The 14,857-nt window shown below is 28.8% G+C and overlaps 1 protein-coding gene across 1 annotated transcript in view; it reads left to right on the plus strand.

Moving 5' to 3' along the window:
• Positions 1 to 8,364, plus strand: part of LOC107443916 (V-type proton ATPase subunit S1) — a 42,362-nt gene extending 33,998 nt beyond the window's left edge. Inside the window, exons 8-9 of the mRNA XM_016057943.4 lie at positions 526 to 724; positions 3,373 to 8,364. Coding sequence (XP_015913429.1) covers positions 526 to 724; positions 3,373 to 3,585 — 412 coding nt within the window. The 3' untranslated portion in view covers positions 3,586 to 8,364. The remainder of the gene's footprint in view (positions 1 to 525; positions 725 to 3,372) is intronic.
• The last annotated feature ends 6,493 nt before the right edge of the window (positions 8,365 to 14,857 follow it).

Consider the following 14,857-nt stretch of genomic DNA (forward strand, 5'->3'; position numbering starts at 1 on the left):
AAAAGTGCTTAATTTTCCCTTTTCAAAAATGAGATCTACTTTCTTTACCTACTTACTCTACTTTCTTATCATTTTCGCCACACATTATGCAAAAACGTGGTATTCACATTGTTCTATTCGACGTTCTCACAATTCATTCAAATGCAATGCATTTCGGTGCAACGTCGGTCCATAGCGCATGAAATCGTTACATGTTTGATGAAATACTTGTAGGTTCGCAAGTACTGCACTGGGCCTATTGAGATTCCTGTACTCTTATGTGCAACTCTGCTGCATTTTGCAAGATATTCTCCATTTCAGGCTTCATTTTCCGCCCTCTGAAATCGATCTGAAAAATCTCTCTATCTTTTTATGTTGGCTAATGTAATCAAGAAAAGAGTTCTTTATGTCAGATTATTTTATCATGATCATGTAAAGTCTTAAAAAATTATTTTGCGATTTGTTAGTGTATATGGTGCTTTTTTGTTGAAAGATTTGATCCTGTTATAAAAATTTTGTTGAGAGTATTTAAAATATGTTGTACAGCTTCCTCTTCAAGCAAGTGATGGGGTCTTGGGTGACTGAGACGACCATCAGTGTGTCCGGAAAACAGGTTCCGTCAGGTGATCTGCCCACCATCAGTGATTTCATTGAAGCACCCTTGAAATACTCCTTCAATTGTGGAGAGTTGAAATTGAAGACTACAAACGATACCAATGTCATCATCACCATGCAAGAATTTCAGGTGAGTTTTTAATTGAAATTCTTCCGCCAGTGGAACAGTCGAATATCGCTGGCTTGGAGCGAATGGGCGCATCGATCAACCCTGTGTAGGGGCCAAGGGTGTGCACGCAAAGCGGAGGAGTCTTCAGAGGATTAAAATTGTGATGGCATGTTTTTGGATCATCCTCGGAGATGTCTGTCATCAATAGCCCATTGTGCAGCTTTAGTCAATAACCTTCCTTTTAATTAAAATAATGCATGATTTTTTTTAAAAAGAAATTATTTTTTTAAAAGGATACTGACTTAAGTTTATAATGAGTTAAATTTTTTAAGTTTAATGATGATTGAAATACTATTAAAATATATCATTACTATACATTTTAAACATTATTACTGTGTTAAAAATTGTTTTATAAAGCATGTGAGTAATATGTATTGCAAGTAAATGCTGGATTCAAATAAATGGATTTGAAATATCTCACAATCAACTACTGAAAAACAAGTTAGCAAACTAATAAAATTAATTTCTGATAAATTTATTTTGAAATGACTGAATAAATAGTGTTCCTTTATACCCTATATTTGCTGTACATTTTTATGATAGATTCTGAGAATATAGTTTTTTTTACTATACCTTGTGGAGTACATGTGAAAGTAGCTTATTTGTGGTGAAATTTTAAATATTATTAGTTACCAACAGCATTGTGCCAGATCTTACTAAAAACGGTTGATCTTTATTTTGATGAGAGGAACGACTAAGTACGTGTTTTGCTTAATTTAATAACGTAAAGTGGTTGAAAAGAGCAGCAAGTAATGCATTTTTTTAAAAAAACATGAAAAATGTTTTAGCTTTATTATTTATGTCGGAATTTATCATACAGTTCTGTGTATGTAATAAATTAAAGCTGTTATGAAATGACATTTTAAATTATTATCTTTTTGGATTTTTCAGAATTCAAAGTAAAAATTCAATAGAGTTTTTGATGTATATATTTATGTGTATATAGAAAGTAATGTTGTTAAAAAAAATGATAATGTACAGCTGCTAACTCTACTGGATTTTACCAGTTTTTCCTGGTTTTTCTACATTTTAAGAATATTCTCGAAAATTTCCTAAAAAAAAATCCCTATTGAAATAGCATTTTTGCACACATTGCTTGCTTGAATATTTAAATAAGTGTTTAGTAATACATAATGAATCGAGCCTCATTTATAAAAATCAGTTAAAACTTTTTTTTGTTCTAAAATGTTCAGTTTATTTTTACTCAGAGCCTTCTTTTTAAATTAATTAAAGAATTTTAAGTACCTTAGATAAATAAAATGCCTATTACTATTCATAATAAGCATTTCGTGTTCATTTAATGTCAATTATTACTGAAAAATATTGCAGTTTTTCTGTTTTGATGCCAATAAAAATCCCTATGTGTAAAATATTTAGTACATTATGCAACAATTATCATGAAATTTATATTATTTTGTAAAATCTACTGGATTTTTTTTCATGTCCATGTTGGCAGCTATGATAATGAAAGTCCTTAAAAATCCTGAATTTTAAAAAATCACCTTAAAATCACATTTTAATTAATTATTTTAATTTTGTACTTTTTCTTAAATTATTTACTTTTTTAAAAGGAACTTATCATATTACAGCATAAAATAGCTGTTGTAAAGATAAATTTAGATTAAAATTTTTCACAGCGCTAAACTATTTTTTTTATTCATAATTTGTGAGTTAATTATTCTATAGAGAAAGATTTGTTCACCTTCAGTGCTGGTAATGTATAAGGAACCTGCTTCATTTTGTTGTTTCAAAAGTTTAAAAAAAATATCTGTAAAATTGATCTGAAAGAAAATGTAAAAAATCAACATACTTTTTTATTTTTTATAAATACAAGGAACTAAAACAAAACCTATTTATTGCACAAGCTCTAAGTTGAAATTTTAATTTTTTTATGTGTAAAAAATATTTAATTTACCATCAGTTTACTATCCCAAACTATCTTGGGTCAATTAAATATTAGTCTTCGTTCACATTTGCATGATCTAAAAATTCATCTGCATTACTTGCAAACGCCATATTTTTTTACTCTTTTTTCTACCATTGTATATACAATTGCAAAAAAACACAAATAGCAAAACTCCCAATTGGCAAACTTCCAATCACAGCAGATTATTATTTTTTGCTTTGCTTCCGGCCGAGTAAAAACGTAATAAAGCAAAACATATTGACAAATTCTGGTATGCCGAGTTTACTCGAGATAATAAATATTTGCAATATATTGTCGAATAGAATGAATTAGTTCAGAAGGTTGAAGAGATTTGTTGAACACCTTCAAAGTACAGGGAACAAAGCAACTGGTGTCTCGACTCGAGACACACCTAGTCTTTTGTAGGAATAATAGCCGAACAGGAAATGATAAATTAGAACATTCTAGAAGATACAGAAATAATAAATAAAAGCTTATTTTAGAGTTTTAAATTTTCTTAGAGTTCTCAGGATACAGCTCTGCGTCTTTCCAGACCGACGACTCCAACCTCTCGGTCAATGTACGTACCCGAGTTAACTCGGGGAAGCGGTTAGAGGTGCTTATTTTTTGTAGAGAAATTTAGCTATGCACCCTAAAATGACTTCCTGTTCTATCCTCTAAAACTTGCCTATTTTTCTTTCAGGTTCAGCCATTCCCTACCGATTCGTCTGGTTTCAGCGAAAGTTTTGACTGTGTCTCGTTCTTCACCGTCCCCATCTGGATGGGCGTGTTTGTGTCACTCTTGTTCATCATCATCATAAATATTGGCGTGTATGCTCTGTTTTCTGTTCACACTATGGACAGATTTGATGATCCTAAGGGGAAAACTATATCTGTAGCAGTCGGCAGTGATTAGTCCACTCTTTGTTTCAGGGTGTTCATTTTAGTGACAATTTCTATTCTGCAGATTCTGAGTAAATGTTTAAATACAATAGCTGCCAACTCTGTTTAAATTAAAATTCTCCTGGTTTTTGTACAGTATAGAAATTTTCCTAAAACTGAGTAAGTTTCCTAAAAAAAACCTTATTCAAATAGAATTTTTGTACAGATTATTGCTTTGCTTGTTTGAATATTTAAATAACAGGGTGCGTAGTATTTTTAAAAAGTGTTTAAAGATGCTTATTTTTGATTTAAATTTTTTAAAAGTCCTTAAAGGTGCTTTTTTTGTTTGGGATTTGTAAAAAGTGCTTAATTTTCTATCTTTTAAAAAGAAGTTTTTTCTTTTCCGTGTTGATTGTCATTCTAAATTCCAAAAAGTGCATGATTTTCTCAATTTTCTCTGCAATATTTATCAGTAGCTAGCTTTTTTTTATCATGATTAGATGAAGTTTGTGAAAATGCTTTTGAATTTTATTGATTTTATATTCATAAATTAAGAACTTTAAACAATAGAAAAGAAATGATTTTTATTACTGCACAGATCCTAATTCTTTTTTTTTTTTTTTTCTTGGAAAGTGGTTAAAAATGTTTTTTGAGTGCTTAAAAGGTGCTTATTTTTTGTTGAAAAATCAGACTACGCATCCAATTTTTTTTTTCTGTAATTTGTTTTTATACAGAACTCTTTAAATTAATTGAAAAAATCTTTTACCTATCTTTTATGAATTAAATGTCTATTAATATTCGAAATTATGAGTAAACATAATACATAACATTTTAAGTATGTTTAATGTTCATCATAACTGGAAAATATTAGAGATTTTGTATTTTGATGACTATAAAATTCCCTATGTGTAAAATATTTAGTACATTATGCAACAATTATCATGAAGCAACAATTATCATGAAATTTATATTATTTTGTAAAATCTACTGGATTTTTTCCCTGATCCATGTTGGCAGCTGTGGATAAAACATGTAAAAAAAATTCTTTTTGTATTATCTCAAAGCAGGAAGTTTATATGAAGCATAAAATTGAATTGTTATAATGTGATTGATTGTTGTAAAAAGTGTTGCATATGGGATCCTTAGATTCGTTCATTGTTGTCAAACCTATTCACTTTTTTTAGAGGTTCCTAAACCTTCATATTGTTTCTTGAAATTCGAAACATATATAATTGTTTAGAAAAGAATTGTTAAATTGCTTAGTTAAGCATATTTTAGTAACACATTTTTAGTATTTGCATGAATGTAATTTGTGTGTATATATAAAATTAAAAACATTGAGAAAACATGGGAAAAAATAAATAAATAAAAATGTATAAATTTTTCTTCTTTTATTAATCTTTTTTCCATGATTTCTCTGTATGTTAACATAATTTATGAGTTCTATATACTTGCAGCTTATGTGCAGTAAATAAAACTTATTAATATTCTATATAATATATATATGGGTGATTCTTTTTATTTTAAACATGACAAGTCGGATCAAAAAATTTCTTCAAATTTAAAGTCTTCAAAATAATCTAAAATTTGTTTTGTTTACTTCTTTAGTTACACTTATTAATATCTTAGAGACAGTAGTGTAGTTTAATGACATTTGCTCGAGAACAAAAATAAGATAGAAATTCACCAAATCTTGAATGCCAGGAAAATGACATATTAGCTTAGAAGTTTAAAAAACAGTCATTTTAAGTTAATAGTAAGTAACTCAACTTAAGCCTTTATGTTAGATGGACCATAAATTGCTTAAATTAATTCTTTTTATCCACTGTAGAAAGAATCAAAAAAATTTTTGTTGATATGTACAGAATAAAATTGTGTATAATAATCAATCATGAAATAAATAAATAACTTTGATTACATCCAAGCATATTACAATCATACATAAACTTGGTATTAGGTTAATATTTGATTTCCCTCCTTACAGTACAGTACAGTTATCCGGAAATCAGAAAACCAAAAAACCGGAACAAAATTTGATAAATTTTCTCGCCATTTTTAAAAAAAAAATTTTTTTTTTCCTTGTAAGATTTTTCTTTCTTTTTTTAAAGAGGTTTACCTTACCATCATTTTAGAAATAATCATTAGTGTATTACTTCCATCGTTTTTTCTTATTTTTAAGATTATTTCCAAATTTTTTTTTAGTTTGGTTTAACAATAAAAAAAACGGCTTTTTCTAGCGATTCAGAAAACCGGAAAAATCAGTTATCCGGAATAGCGATGGTCCCGACCGTTCCGGATAATCGGTTCCCTACTGTATTAGCAGTTTAAAAAAACTTCTGGTAACACTTCAATGTCCTGGCATTCATAAACCAGGATAATGACAAATTCACCATTTTATAGCATATACCTTTAATTTAATATTTTGACCTAAGACGTTTATATTCTGCAGAAAACAACAGAATTTCTTAAAATAACTCAGATAAATCTATGTAGTTTATGTTATTAATGATTTCAAGATGCCAGGAAAATGACAACACAAAAACCTACTCACCTTGAAAAAATTTTTGAAATAGATTTTGAACCAGAAAATTGGTTCTTTATTCATGCAACAAGACATGTTCATATAGGAGGGTATCTAATCAATCTATTAACATAAGATATTGATTGCTGTCTCTATCTATTTTGGTTATAAACCACTAAATAAAAGTAGCCAGGAAAATGACATATTTTCTTGGGACAAACAAGTTATTGACACAGAAAATTATTTTGAACGAAGTTTTCGTAAATAATACCCCCTACGTATATTCTAGAAATGCTTACACCGGTTGAGATAAAAAAAAATATTAGATATTGAAACATTTATGGGAAGTTTTGAAGTTAGTTATTATTGAAAACATTGTTTGGGACATGCCAAAAGCATGAAATTTTGAAGTTCAATTAAATTTTTTAACTATACAAAACAGTCAATGCTAGTGCAAAGTCATTTTAAAATGCTAACAGCAATGCTACTTATTAATTTTTTTTTTTAAAAAAAAGTTCTTTTAGTATTATAGTATTAGATCTTGGAGCAAGGGACAGTGAATTGTCATATTTCGTGAAAATCACCCATATATGTATGACATATGAGACTTATTATTGTGTAACTAATTTTTACTAGGAATCTTGAACCTTTTTTAAAGAATCTTCTAATTTGTAATTAATATGTTAAATGAAATTAAAATCGCAAGTGAAAATAAAATTAATGAATATTAATTTAATGAAATTGAAATAAAGTCAAATTCTTTCTTATTATAATTTTTTTTACCCACTTTACTTCTAATGAAAAAAATAAATTTAAAAACATCCATTTATGTTTCAAAAATATTTCACAAAACTGAATAGAGGGAAAACATAGTGTATATATTTATTAGGTGATTAATGATTTCATAAGATGTATTTTTTCATTAAGAAGCTTGGATGATGGCCTTGTATTTAAAAAAAAACTTGTTGTGAGGTTTTCTGTAATGTCTGCCGCAATTATTTATAATTATGTATTATTTTGTAAGTTGCACCTTTTGATTCCTCACATGATACACTTTTCGAATTCATTTTTTCCCTTTATTTAAATACATTTTGCTGTTATGTTTATAAGTTGAAAATGATTCTTTAAAATTATTTAGTTTTGTGTGTGTAAAAAAAGTGCTACAGTCAAGAAATAAGATCATTGTTAGTGTCATTTTGCTGTTATCTTTGAAGTATCATATATCATGGTTACCACTCTACGGGAAGAACAGGAAAAACCTGTAAAATAAAAAAATTAAAGGGATAATGCGAGGAATTTTGATTTTTTTTTTTCCTTTACCAACTGGGGAAATACAGGAAATTTTGTTTCTCATTTTCGTCTTTTATAAAAGGGTTTCGTCTTTTATAAAGCCATTCCGTTGATTACAATCAAATTGTAATCAACGGAATATTTAGGATGATGCTGCATGTATACTAAACTATTTCATTTACCGGAAACACATGTGGAACACTGTTATTATGTTCCTTTTTTTCTCTTAAGTTTTTTCAGCAATTAGTATAGTTAGACCAATATAGCTCACACAAGAGCACAGTAATTGCTGTGTTTCCTCTTCATATAATGTGTATAATAAATAAGTACAGGGAAATTTTTTTTTCTCCAGAATTTTGAGTGGTAGTCCTATAAATTTTTTGTCAGAAAAATATTGCATTGGTGTGTCTTGACTACATTCAAGATAAACAATTATATCTTTAAAAAGTGTTGTGAAATCTGGAGAAAGGGATTTACATGCTGTGAAAATCACTATGCTATTCTATATGTTTGTTTCGTTTATAGTTAACAAAATGTTTATTCATTGTGGCATCAGTTAAATTTCTTTTCATATAAGGTGACTTTCTGACCTATTCATGTTTGGGTCTGATATGAATAATTACTTATTCAAGATTATTAATTCATCTAAAAAATGATTTTATTATTTCATTGTTAGGACATCTCTTCATATAAGGTGACTTTCTGACCTATTCATGTTTGGGTCTGATATGAACAATTACTTAATCAAGAAGTTAATTCATACAAAAAAGCCATTGCCACGAAAAATAAATTTTTTTCTTTGCAAACAAATTGCTGACATTTTTTCTTTGCAAAAAAAAAAAGTACTGTCATTTTTTGATTGAATCATTCCATTTGTTGATTCCTAATTTATTTGTTTTGATGTGCTGTTCATTTTATAAATGTTTTAGTCTCGAAGCAGGATGAGTTCCTTACAACTTATATTGTGTGTGAAATATATTAAAATTTACTCAAGAACAATTATTTGGATGTTGTGGCTGCTTATTTTTATTTAATAACATTTTTTAACAATTTTTTTTAACAATTTTTTTTAAAAAAAATCATGGAAAGTCATGGATTGCTGAAAAATCTAATTTTTAAAATGGAATTTACCCTCCTCCCCAATTTCACGATATTCCGAACATCTGAATTTGTAACAAAAAACCTATGCCCAGTCATATTTTATTAGAATATGAAATGATTTTATAATGTTCTTTAAAAATTATGGTGTTCTTTCAAAAAATGAACGAACGAACATCATTTCTAGAGCAAATTATCTTCTGTGATTTCCACTAATATTTCTTTCCCTTTTGATGAACAAGAAAAGTATCTTTAGAATATAATTCTGCAGGAAAAAAAAAGTTGCTTTTGTAATTTTATTCAGCTATTTTATTGTTTCAACTCTTTTCTTTACTCTGTTTTTTTTTAAATTTAAAATCTATAAATATGAAGGCACAGAGTATAACAGCTTTGGCTATGCCTATCATTTCAATGAATGTTATTATAATGCTTTTTTTTAGTTTAGTGTTGTGTTTTTGTCGGAGAAAATAGTAACTTCGTGAAGTCATTCAAGATTCTCGGAATGAGTCATTAAATGTCATGAATTTGAAAATCTAAAATGTAGCAGATACCCTGTATACACCTCGAGGCAAGGGGGCAGAATGTATATAATATCATTGGATGGAGGCAGCTGTTGGAAATCTTTGATCCAAGAAAGAATTGCTACAAAATGTTTTAAAAAAATGGGTCGCTTTCAGAAATCTTTCCTTGTAAAAAATGAATTGAATGGAAAATTTTCTTTATAGAAAACAATCTTTTAAAAAAGGGAGCAAAAACTTCCTGGATAGGTAGAAGTAGAATAATATTTTCTGTTGTTTTTCAGAAAGAAAATATTTACTGTTTATTTATTAGTTTGAATTCCTTAAGTTCGAGTGGGATATAGTGCAGCTTTCAGGAGAACTCCTCCAGACATCAGTCTCACGTCTTGTCGGTTACCATGGTCACAAGGAAAAGTCACTTCGAATAGGGGTGAATAGTTTTATTGTCTTCATCTTGGCATAGGTCAGCGTGAGTAAACCTTCATTGCTCCCCCATTAGAGATGTGCTCTCACATGTTACCATAGCAGCAGACTTTTTGTCTGGGGAAGTTCTCTTCAAATCCGCACAATACACGTTTATTATTTTGATATTATTGAAAATAGTTACTATTTCATTAAAAATAGTTTATTTAATCACATTAACACTAGGTTTACGGACGTTTCCTATATATACCTATCTCTACGAACACTCGCCAATTTGACGCCTGACCGAAAACATATAACAGCACTTAGAAAGCAATGTAATTATATACTATAAGAAAAAAAATTTGAAATATGAGATATATATTTATGGAAAATTTTTAGTGAATAAAGAAATGTTTAATCGAAAAAAGTGTTCAATCGAGAAAAAATTTTAAATCGAAAAAATATGTTTAATCGAAAAAAAGTGTTCAATCGAAAACACTACTTCAATCGGAAGAAATCAAACAGGATATTAATGCTATTGTAACACGAAATTGTTCTATAGCAAAAAATATTCTGTAAAACAAAAATGTTGAATTAAAAAAATATTCAATCGAAAAAAATGTTCAATCGAAAACAAAATTCAATAGAAAATGATGTTCAATCGAAAGTATGGTCAATCGAAAAAATCAAAAAGGATATTAAAACAATTGTTCCAAGAAACACGAAATTTAAACAATTGGTTCAATTCATGCTCCTCTAAGTAAGGTATTTCATCCCTAATTGGCTCATTTATTTCGTTCGGTTAACTTACTATTAAAATATTTGCTGTACGTTAATAAACTATTTAGAATCATTTTGTTAGATTGTCTTAAGTAAAAATTTAACTAATTAGATGTGCGTCAAGAATTTTTATTAATTTTTGATCTTTTCTAAAAGGTTTGTTGAAACAAGAAATAAAATTTAGCATCGATAAAAATTATCCCAACAGATAAAACTATGGGTAAAAGCAAATTTACCCGTTATGAATGTTAAAACTATTTTAAGTAAATAAGCAAAATTTTATATCATAAAAAGTTGCTTTAAAAGATGAGCATAGGTTTGTATGCTCGATATGCTTGTTTTTTTTTTCTTTTTAAATAACTTGCTTTCTAATTTAACTTTCAACTCTCAAAGTAAATCGTTGATAGCTTCGTCTTTTACGTACTAAAGGAAAATGTCGATGCTTTCAATTCATCGATGATCTGTTTCAAGATATTGCAAGAAATTTCAACTATTCTTGATTGTAACACATAATTTGACAACGGAATAGCCTCAAGTTTTCTTCTCTGTTCCAGTTCACAAACTAATTCAATCATTTACAGCTACAGCGCACATGTCTAAATTAACGTCTCTCCAATAGTATGCGGTTTCTTGCTTTTGCCCATACGATATTATACAACTTTGAAAGATGCCTCAACCAGAGGTTTTTGTGGAATACCAAATCCAAGTTTGGTTAATGTTCCAGATTTTAAAAACTGGGCTAATAAAAAATTCTAGATCTAGTAACCTGGACAAGGTGTCAAATGTACGTAGCTTGATAGGGGATGATAAAAATAGCACAGCGGACGTCATCAGGGGGTTGCCCCTGATGGTGCAAACTGAAAGCCGGTTAGTGAAGGATGTTAAAAATATGACAGGGATATTAGAGGTTTCTGTGCAGTCTGCGCTGAATTTGGGGTATCTCGATCACCTAGTCTCAAATATGTATGTATTTTCACTTTTTAGAAAAAAAATATCAATGTTATTTAAATATTATTGATCCAAACGTTTTAAAAATAAGGAGTAGTCGGCGGACCCCCAAAATATGACCTATGGACCTCTAAGTGATCCATAAACCCAGGGCCGTAACTACGCCGGGGCCCCATATGAAGAGACCACATCATGTTTTTTCAAAATACAGTACTCTAATTATATATATGTAGGAAAGAAATTGTGTTAAGATAGAGTTGCTGAAAATTTTCTTTTTTGTAATTACGTACCTACTATAACATAAAAGAAAGGGTAAAAAACGGTAAAACACCTTTTCGCGAATTATTTCCCTTTCTCAAAAGAACAAACACACTTTGCAGAGAAGGGGAAAGGCCACAGCTGCATGTAGTTGATTGTTAGCACTTTTTGTATATTGCATTTCTGGTTTACTTAGTTGTTTCCTCTACTATCGAGCGTCAGACCCAGTGGCGTGCCTCTAAAATTTAAGTGATGGGGCAAACGATGCGTCTCGCCCCTCCTGAAATTTAGACACTCAAAAAAATAAAGTAAAATCAGTAATTTAAATTTTTTTTTTTCAATTTTGAAGCTATTTTTGAAATAAGAAAACCTTAATATTCCACTAACATTTATGTGCTTTGCCTCTTTTGATATTTAGTTATTCGCCAAGACGAAGTCCATTAAAATAGGTAATTTTAGAGGGGAAAAAAGCTATTCTTTCTCAGCTTTGAAGTTATACATCAAGTAGGAAACTTTATTTTGTTATGGGCGATTAATGTATTTTTTGACTTTTGGAAAAGTAAAATGAAAGTGGAAAAAATATTTTATTTCCAATTTTCGCTCTATTTTTTTCAGAAATAGTAATGAGGGGGCAAACATAGTGTTTCGCCCCTTTTGAAATTTCGAAGTGCTAAAAAATAATAGAAATTGGTAACTAAAAAAAATTTCATCTTTGAATCTATTTTCTAAATAGAAAACTTTATTTTCTTCTGAAATAAAAGTGTGTGTGTGTGTGGGGGGGGGGAGATTGCTTCTCATCTTCTGAAATTTAGACATTAATAGAATAAAATCAAGTAAAGTAGGAAATTTCAGAAGAAAAAAATTGTTTTGTTTCATAACTTCGACGATATTTTCCAACCTCTTAAATTATAGTAAGGGGATAGGAAACTTTATTTTCTTCTGATATAAAGTAAGGGGGGATAAAATGTACTTTGTATCTTCTGAAATTTAGACATTTGAAATAATAAAGTCTAGTAAAATTGTTTTTTTTTTTTTTTAAAAAAAAAAGCTTTGAATTTATCTTCTAAAAAAAAAATTTTTTTCCCCTCTCAAATTAAAGTGAGGGGGCGAAGAATATACTTCAACCCTTCTGAAATTCAGACATTCGCAGAAATAAAGTCAAGTAAAATTTATATGTAACTCTTATTTTCGACTTTAAAAGCTATTTTCCAAATCGAAAACTTTATTTTCCTCTGAAATTTAATTGAGATGGAAGATAATGTGCGCCACCCCTTCTGAAAATTTGACATTCGCTACAATAAACTAAAATAGAATTGAGAATTGTAGAAAAAGAAACTACTTTTTTTCCAATTTACTAGTTATTTTCCAAATTGAAGTAGAAATCCCCCCCCCCCCACAAGAAAAATACTTCTGTTTTGCTTCAATTTTTTTCTATATATTACGAATTTTAATTTATTAAAAAAATTTAAAACTAAAACACGAAAAGAGAAGAGAAGCACATCATAAAAAACATAAGAAGTGTTTAGAAAACTAAAATAAGTACCACTGTTTTGCATCCTGAAAAATGCATCCTACACTGAGACTAATAGATATATTTTAAAGAATCTTTTGACTGTGAGTGGTATGAAGGTGTTAAAACCTTCATACCACCCACAGAGTTGACCCACAGTTATCTGACTCCTCAAAAAATAGCCATCTTCTTTTACACCATGGGAAAATGACCTTTTGCTTCTTTAAATTGCCTTATTCATTTTTATGACCCTGGGCTCTTTTGTGCTTTTATAAAATGTCATATATTTACAGTACCATCTATATGTCCCTTAAGTTGTCTTAAACTAGCAATTATCTAGATGTTCTAGGAAAATAGATGTAAGCTTTTAAGGGATCCAAGGGGATGACTCTTGTTGACATTTACTTAGGTCATTTTGTCAAGAGATTTTTTCTGAGACAAACGTAAAACGTTCCAGTTAAATTTCAGTTTTTAGCTCATTTAATTGCGTCATTTAAATTAACCATTTTTAATTCAGATATAAACTTTCTGTTAGCTTTTATTTTATTCAATTTCTGAAATTAAAATTTAACTTTAATTAAGAGTTATTGAAATTACTTGCAACTCCCTTTTTTTCAAACATAAATCGTGATATCAATAATTCCCATTCTTAATAAAAATTTTCTTTGGAAAACAAGAAAACCAAATGTAAATTTATTTATAAGGAGGTAAGTAAATGTTTGCATTAACTCATTAAATACTTTTATATTTATATACTGTTCGAATTCTTTTATAAGAATGGTAACATAAAAATTGTTTTTTTTATGTTCGTATATAAAATTTAATTTGTATAGTAAATACTTTAATTGATAATTTTACTGTTTATTGGGTGCATGGATTTTGTTCTTATTTTATATTTTTCAAATTATTAACACCTTTAAATTTTTTAAATTGGAACTTCGAATTTTTAGGGTTTTTAACAACTTTGTTTTCATTAAAAAGTGAAATGCAATCTTTATTTTATATTAAAAAAAATCATATTTAATTTAATAAAGAAACGCATTTAATTTAATAAAAAAGCTATGAACATCAGCTTAGAAATCCGTAGCAATTAAAATTCATTTCCCTGACAAACCATTAAAAAGAATTTTTTTTTAATTGGCAAATATGCTTTAAGTTTTTCTCATTTTTCTTTCATAAAAAAAAACTATTTCTCTTCGTCATAATTTTGTCACATATGATTTCATGGCGTCATGAATACATAGGCCAAATATTCAAGAACGATTTTCTAAGGACCTGTCGATATTGGAGAAAGGCAACTTTGTTTTGTTAATCGATGTATATAGAGAAAAAAATTTCTGAATATTTTTTCAATTAGGACTTTTTAAAATGTGGGTACATGTGCCGATAGAAAAAAAAAGTGTATAATTTCCTTCTGCTTCCATAACGCGATCAAAAACTTTTAGATTTGAAACTAAAAAATAATTTTCATTTTTATAATGGTTTTGTCTTGAAAAGACCTTCCTAACGATATAGTAACCGGATTCAACAGGTTTATAAAATTGGTATTTTATGATTAGCATTATATTTAGAGGAAAATGAGGCTATTGTGGACATATGGGGGACAGAAGTAGACAACATGAATAGCTATTTTTCCCCTAGTCATATTTACTCGGTGAGATGTCGGAAATTGGTAACATTTACGTACAGTGAACCAAAAAAGTACAACCCTGAATTACTTTTGATTTAATGATCGGATCTTCACGTTCTAGGACTCCATCTTAATAATTCGAGGGTGTGACATCAAATATGCAAATTAATTAGTGCACGATATTTTATTTTATGTTACGCAATCAGACATAAAAACATACTTTCTCTGAATCAACATAACTTTTGTTCAACAGATTCGATTTTCTAACTCCCGTAATATAGGAGGTAGCTGTAGTCTGGGGAATATGGTCCCAATAGTTGGGTCGGGTGAGCTATCCAAAGTTTGGAT

The sequence above is a fragment of the Parasteatoda tepidariorum genome, chromosome 7, assembly GCF_043381705.1.
Source record: "Parasteatoda tepidariorum isolate YZ-2023 chromosome 7, CAS_Ptep_4.0, whole genome shotgun sequence".
NCBI lineage: Eukaryota > Metazoa > Arthropoda > Arachnida > Araneae > Theridiidae > Parasteatoda > Parasteatoda tepidariorum.